Source organism: Cyphellophora europaea (genome assembly GCF_000365145.1).
Source record: "Cyphellophora europaea CBS 101466 unplaced genomic scaffold supercont1.5, whole genome shotgun sequence".
NCBI classification, from domain to species: Eukaryota; Fungi; Ascomycota; class Eurotiomycetes; order Chaetothyriales; family Cyphellophoraceae; genus Cyphellophora; species Cyphellophora europaea.
This window is the reverse complement of record NW_008481811.1, coordinates 1,169,566-1,176,397: the sequence shown is the minus strand read 5'-3', so window position 1 is coordinate 1,176,397 and position 6,832 is coordinate 1,169,566. Positions and strand designations below refer to the sequence as shown.

The 6,832-nt window shown below is 54.5% G+C and overlaps 1 protein-coding gene across 1 annotated transcript; it reads right to left on the bottom strand.

Moving 5' to 3' along the window:
• Positions 1-1,453: 1,453 nt before the first annotated feature.
• Positions 1,454-3,856, bottom strand: HMPREF1541_05717 (uncharacterized protein; the record flags this gene model as incomplete). The annotated part of the gene is made up of 3 exons (XM_008720054.1): positions 1,454-2,477; positions 2,531-2,679; positions 2,732-3,856. 3 exons carry the CDS (start codon positions 3,854-3,856, stop codon positions 1,454-1,456), a joined length of 2,298 nt encoding a protein of 765 aa, XP_008718276.1.
• Positions 3,857-6,832: the final 2,976 nt, after the last annotated feature.

Here is a 6,832-nt window from a genome sequence, read left to right as displayed (position 1 = left end):
CATGAGTCCCCCAACGAAGTCAACCTACTGTCCTGAACTCCGTGACCGATTGACTCCCTCGAATATGCCGCTCCCCCCCAATCCGCGAACTCGCAAATCTCTAAAACGCAAAAACCCATTCCAACAAAGCGAGAAACCGCCATGATGTCGATCCTCCGAAAGAGATGCAAGACCCAGTCTCATCGCGTCAACTAACCCCCCAATAGTCCGACTATTACTCTAGGACACCGAGCGTTTCGACTCTCTCAAATCCAAACCCACTCACTCACCATCGAACAAAGAAAGCCAAAAGCCCCCCTTTCAAAGCTGCTCTCTCCTACTCCAACCCCCTAGTCCTACTCGTGTCCTCCTACTAGGACCTACTAGGACCAACACCCGCCCTTTCCTTGGTTCACTTTCCCTCGGAGTCATGGCCGGGCTTCGAGGGGCCCATCCATCCCATGTCCCCCTTCTTTTCGTGCTTCATTCTTCCCTGATCACATATTTTTGAGGATTGGACCAGCGACTCAGCTCACTCAGCTCAACCCACCTCACGTCAGATATCCACTCACATATCACCATCATATCATGCCCATGCCCGGGCGGGTCCCATGGCTATACACAACATGGACGCACAGGACGACGGACGAACAACATGACTGCTCGGACCACCACCGCATCACTGCATTGCAATGGCAACGGAGAACCGGAACAGGGCGCACGGGCCGGCTGCACGGCCTCCCTCCCCCCCACCTTCTCACACACGCACACACATGCCATGCCATGCCATGCCATGCCATGCCCTGCCAGCCCCCCCAACCAAACCTCAGTCGGGGCCACCAACCAAGAACTTGCCCTGGCCCTGGCTGGGGCCGCATGGGACGCCCTGCGGCCGAAGTAAGAGGGGGGAAAAAGACGAAAGAGGAATGGAATGGGAATGGGAAAGATAAAACGAGAAGAAACTGTTCTTTTGTGATTAAAAAAAACTGTCGAGTATCTCTCTGCTGCCCAAGCGTAAGCTGGAACTCCGCTTCTCATCTCAACAACAATCCAGAAAAAAACAAAACGGGCCGATGCATCCCTGCCGCCAACGACCGACCACAAACGCCCCATTATCATCGAATCATTAAAAAGCTGGGGAGAAGCCTCGATGCTCTTGCGTTCATGCTCCCGATCCTTTCCTATTATTGTTCGTCCCGGTGGGCGATACAGCAATCTTCCTCGCTGTTATTAGCCGGGACCGTCCGTCTATTCCGATTCCCTGCTCTTTGGTGGTCGTTACGCCGTCGCTATGCATGAAGCGGTCATTCATCGTCAACTCCTCCTGTGGTGGTTATGTACTGGACGGAGATCATTACGTCCAAGGGGTGGGTGAAGTATACAAATGGTTGGGAGGCATGCCCGCCGTTCAACGTGTGGCAGGGTCAAGACCATGTGTCGAGAATATAAGAGAGGGTGAGTGATATCCCATGCCTCAAGTTTCCCTCCAGCTGGTGAGGAATATTCTGAGCTTGCGCTTGACGCCATCAGCCAAGCGCATGGACGAGTCGTCCTCCAAGACGTCGATGCAGTGTTGGAGGACATTGGATGGGACGTCCAGCGGTACGAGGGTGTTGTCCACCCTTGTCAGCATGGGCGTGCCTTCTTGGTACTTGATGTACCGACTGATGGCTTCGTTTTCAGGTGTCAAGTTGTCGATGGCAAAAGGATGCTCGACTTCTAGTGGTGAGTTGCCACCATGGCGGTTACTGCTGTTAGCCATGCTTGTGGCCCATGCAGTCAGAGCCACGCGATAGACGGCACCAGCCCACCAGGGTGGACGGATTGGCTTCGGCATCGACCTGATCAGTCGTAGGATCTGGCCGCAGTGGAAGTACACCTCTTCTGGCGCATCGATACACTTCATCTGCAGCCACGCCGCATGTCGGAATGGGCCAAGAACCACCTCTCGCCGAGCAAATTGCTCAATGTCCTTGAAGCTTGTGATGGCATTCAAAGAGATGAGATGATACATGATGAGATTGGCGCACGTCGTCCAGCAAGTGCCTTTGTTGCCGGAGAAGCTCTGCTTGATGATGGCATACCACTGCTGAAGCAAGCTGGAAATTTCTTCCAGCCTCGCCTTCGTGGCTGCCCTGGACACCGCTCGCGACGCTTTGCCGCTGCTGCCGTCCGGAAGACAGGTGATGAACTGCCTAAGGTGGCACACCTGGGCTTGAAGAGGATGCAGCAAGAGTCGGAGCTGCGTGGGAGACAACGTCTGACCGGCAAAGTCGCCATCAACGAAGCTCGTGAAGAAATCTCGAAGAGATCCTGGGGCTTTGTATGAAGCTCCGTAAGTCTTGTCGAATAACTCCGTCCACTCCGTCACCGAACCAGCATGCCAAAGGTCATCAGACTCCGGCATTGGGGTGTGCAGATTCGCGATGGACAGCAACGGAGCGGTATCAGCGAACAGACTGATCTCCTGGTCCAGAGTGATCCATGCGTGTGCGAGTCTGCAAACGTGTGGTCAGCTTCACTTCAGAGGAAGGTAGGCCAATGAGCTTACCGATGTCTAGTCTCCTGTTCTTTCCATTCCTCCCAGGCTCTCTCAGGCTCGCGACGACATTCTTCCAGATCGTAATGGCAGTTTGATTTTTCGAGCATGCCCGCATGAGCGAGCATAGCAAGGTAGGTCCCGCGTTGACCCATGGCCATCTGGTTCTGGTGAGCAAAGGGGTCCGAGGAAATAAACATGAAGATGACTTACATCCATGTGCCATTTGTCGCCAGACCATGCTGCCTGGCAGATGAAGAGAAGAGCTGATCGCAGGACTAGAGGGTCACGAGATTGCATGACGTCCTTTTCGATGAGGTCAAACAACGAAATACGACAAGCCTCGGTCAGACCGCTAGCTATGTAACGAGCTTCCACTGTCGCCGTTGCCGATGCGCCCGACGCGACCATCAATAGAATCAGTAAACTTGCCGCCTTGCTGTTGGCTGAATGCATCAGAGCATTCGGGTCCAAGCGACCTGCTGGCACCGACGAGTAGTAAGGCTCATACCGTACTGAGTAACTGCGAAGAAAATATTGCATCACGTCTGGTGGCGGGAGCATCAAGAAGGAATCTCTCGATGAGCCCGGGCTGGCTGGGCTGTCCTCTCGAGCCGCTCTGTCGTTCTTGTGAATATCTAGAGCTTTGTGCAGGAATGACTGTGTGATAGCCAGGAGCTTCTCACGCGACCAGCCTACAATAGGTTCTGTGAGTATTTTGCGTTCAGTTGCAATGTCGAGCGAACGCTCATCCACTTGTGCCGTCCATGCATGCCACGTGGCTTGATTGCGTAGTGTTTGGGCCAGTCCCTCTAGATAGATATGTGCTGTTTTGGGGGGATAGAATGCATATTGTTCTACACGATTGCATTGGAAGAACGGCCATGCATGGTGTGATGCGATTACAGCATCGGGCTCTTGCAGGCCGCTAGATGATGTCGTTGAAGGGGAGAGTCCGGCGGGTGGCCTCGAGCGCGGTCGGTGGAGAACCGAGTATGCAGGACTGGTGTCCACACCTGATTTGTTCGTCATGGAACCATCATACAAGGATGGATGCGTCTGATTGGGTGTTTGCATGCCTTTCCCCTGAACCATGAAATGGTCGTTGGGGTCCTGGAATATACTTGGTGGACTAGTGAAGTCGTTTAGCATATTTGTCGTATCAAAATCCATGAGGTTGCCGGCGTTCATGGCCAAGAAATTGTTGTCAGGATCATTGTCGAAGCCGTTGCCATGGATGAAAGGATCCATCTGTGACATATTGTGCATCAAGGGTGTGATGGGAATGGTCAGATCAGGTGGTGTCTGAGTAAAGCCACTTCGCATGTGGTGATCCATCTCTGCTTGGTTGTATTGGGCTGGAGCCAGCGGAATATGAGTATGGTGAACATCCGGCAGACTCATCGTCCTAGACGCATAGGGCGGTGGAATTGGCGGCACAGGTGGGATGTGCTGAGGGCTGACATGATCTGCTCGAGAATGAGTATCAGTATGGACAGTGGATGGGTATGGGTATGGCTCACTTGGAGAGATCATCGGCACGTCGGGCGTGGGTGCGGAAAACTGGGACAGCTGAGAAACATGAAACGAGCCAGTGCTGGTCGTCAATGCCCGCTCGGGATGAGGTCGTGGCATGCCATTGCGACGATTGGGGTTGTGAGACGAGCGGCGTGTGGCTCGGGACTGGCATACAATCTGCTTGGTGACACAGCGCGAGCATGGAACCTAAAATACCTCAAGTCAGCCACATTCTCGGGGAAACGTTGCCATTGCAGCGGGACAGCAACACTGGCCGAGAGGGTGCTGGAAGCTGTGCCGTTCGCCGGTGGTTCTGCTCCCACGGTACGTGTCTGCCGACTCACCTTCTTGTCACATTTGGCCTTTGCTTTGGCGCAATGCACGCAGGCAATAGGCATCCGCTCGGTAGGGGAGTCCATTATGAATTATATGTCTCTTGTAATGGAGAAGTGTTGATACAGGACGGCAGTCGCGTGTGGCCAGGCCATACACGCCCAAGAAGGGTAGAGGCTGGGGCGGTGCGCGAGGATTGACCAGCAAGCGGAGGATCTCTGGGATTCTGGCGGCGTCTAGGTCGAGGTGCTCATGCCGTTGGTAAGATGGAGCTTAAGGGGAAAGGGTTATGGCGTGAGATGCTGATGGGAGTGGTCAAGCATATAGCGAATGTCGGGGCAGCGAGTGTCGATCAGCGAGAGAAGTTGGGACAGCCTGGGGGAGGGGGCAAACGAGGGTCATTGAAGCATATACGAAAGACAGTCCAGCATGCGCAGAGTGTACAAGGAAAGGGCAGGGTGGCCGATGCTGTGGGGTGGATGCGAAAGGGGAGTAAGGCACAAGCACTTGGACTGCGATTGGGTAAGGTCGCGTATGCCGATCTATGCGTTGATGGGTTGGCGGCCATGAATTGCGAAAACCAAACACCCTGGTAACGCGGGAATGTATCGTTACGCCGTCATTTCACATTGCGCCAGCATTGCTGCACTTTGTCCCGGCGACAGTGCGGGCATCCCACAGTGGCACGATTGCACGATTGCACGATAGCACCATGGCACGGCAGGACCAGGCAGCGAAACAGGATCACTCGCCGCGATGATCATGCAGCATCGTCCAGGCCATCTCGACTGCACAGCTTTTATGTCGCTCCACCGCCTGCTTTGTCGTATATTGGCCCCCCGAGGGCGCGGTTGCGGTTCGGTGTCCGCCGCAGGCTGTTCGAAACAGCTCTGCTACGTTGGTCGAGCCCCCAAATGGTGGCCATAGACCGCCCAGCGAGCACTGCCACTGCCACTGCGACGTCTGGACACAACCGGTGTCGGTGCAACTCTGCGGTGGGATGCTCGCATTTGTCGCATTTTTTTGACTATCGAATACGTAGCCTGGGCGGCGGGGCCAGTGAGCACGCTAGGATCAGCTCGTCGTCGACCACGGTACAGCCCTGTGCATCATCGTCACGTATTATTAGTAGCTCGCCAAAGCTTGACGGGGATGTACGCTGGAGTGCTTGCTGCACGTCCTGCCTACCCTACACTGCTTTGTACCTAGTACCTAGCTTGCCTCTCAAGCATGTGGGAAAGCTATCTGTCCCGTTGGCCTCGGCCGCGTTAGCCGCGCCATCATCTGTCCTGGCTGGCTGGCTTACTACCCGCGTTGCATGAGTCGGCGCCATCGCCAGCCCTTGCCCTTGAGTTTTGTCAGGTAAAGCCTACCTGAGTTATACGTCCCTGAATGTGTCAGCTTCGTTGGCCTAAACCTCGAATGATGCGTCTTCGTTAGGCTTGATACTGCGAAAACATCAATCTATGCTCTAGACGAGCCCTTGCCAGCCGCCTTCCCGCTGAAGCGAAGTTAAGTCACGATTTGAGTGGGCTGGCGGTCATATCGTCTTTTGATGGTACGACGGTCGCGGGCTGGTGTCTCAGATTGACCTTTCACTTGTCACTCCCGTGCACATTCCGACGCCCATCCTACCTTGGGCCATGGCTGCTCTGCGTGAGATAGCTCTCGTGCTGGGTGATAATCGTCACGTCAACCCACCCAACGAATGGACGCCAGATAAGATTCATCGTCGTGTATTTGTGTGGCGTCAGCTGAATGTCTACCTTAGTTTTTGGTACATGGTTATCGATCATCGTTTGTCCAGAGGCCAAGTGTGTTGGCATGCAAGGATGGGTGCCGAATCCAGCTATTCCTCGCCGTGGAAAGCTAATGAACATGAGTAGTTAGCTTGACCAAGGTACCCTCCCCACCCTATCACGTCGCCTGCCACTGCCGACCTCGGTCATTTGAAGCTCAATCTAGGGTGCGATCGAAAATCCCAGTGATGACCGCCCTTCAGATTTAGTCGACCCTAGTTCGATCCTCACAGTCACACCTGCTCCATCCCATGGAACATCTGCTATCCGGAACCTTAACCCAACTTTGACTGACCGCACGCAAAGACCCCATTCGGGTCGCTACAACTGGGCACCCGGGTTAGATAGCCACAGCCCGATACCGTATCTATGACTGAGACGCCTGGCTCGACCGCTCATTGTTCCTGACACCCTCCGCCACCCGGTAGAAACATGTCCATATCATTCCCTTGTTGGTCACAGCTCCATCCCAAGCTCGAGCACGAACCGCTTCCCCGCATGCGCCAAGGGGTCTTATCGTGCTGGCAGTGCCAGACGCAATCAAGATCGTCACCACAGAAGTCTGTTGTACTGAAATCTCCCCTCTTTCGGTGTTCTCAGCCTGTGGATTTCGACAAATGCGGCAGCTGTCCTTCCACAGCTGCCTATTTGGGTCCCTGCCCAG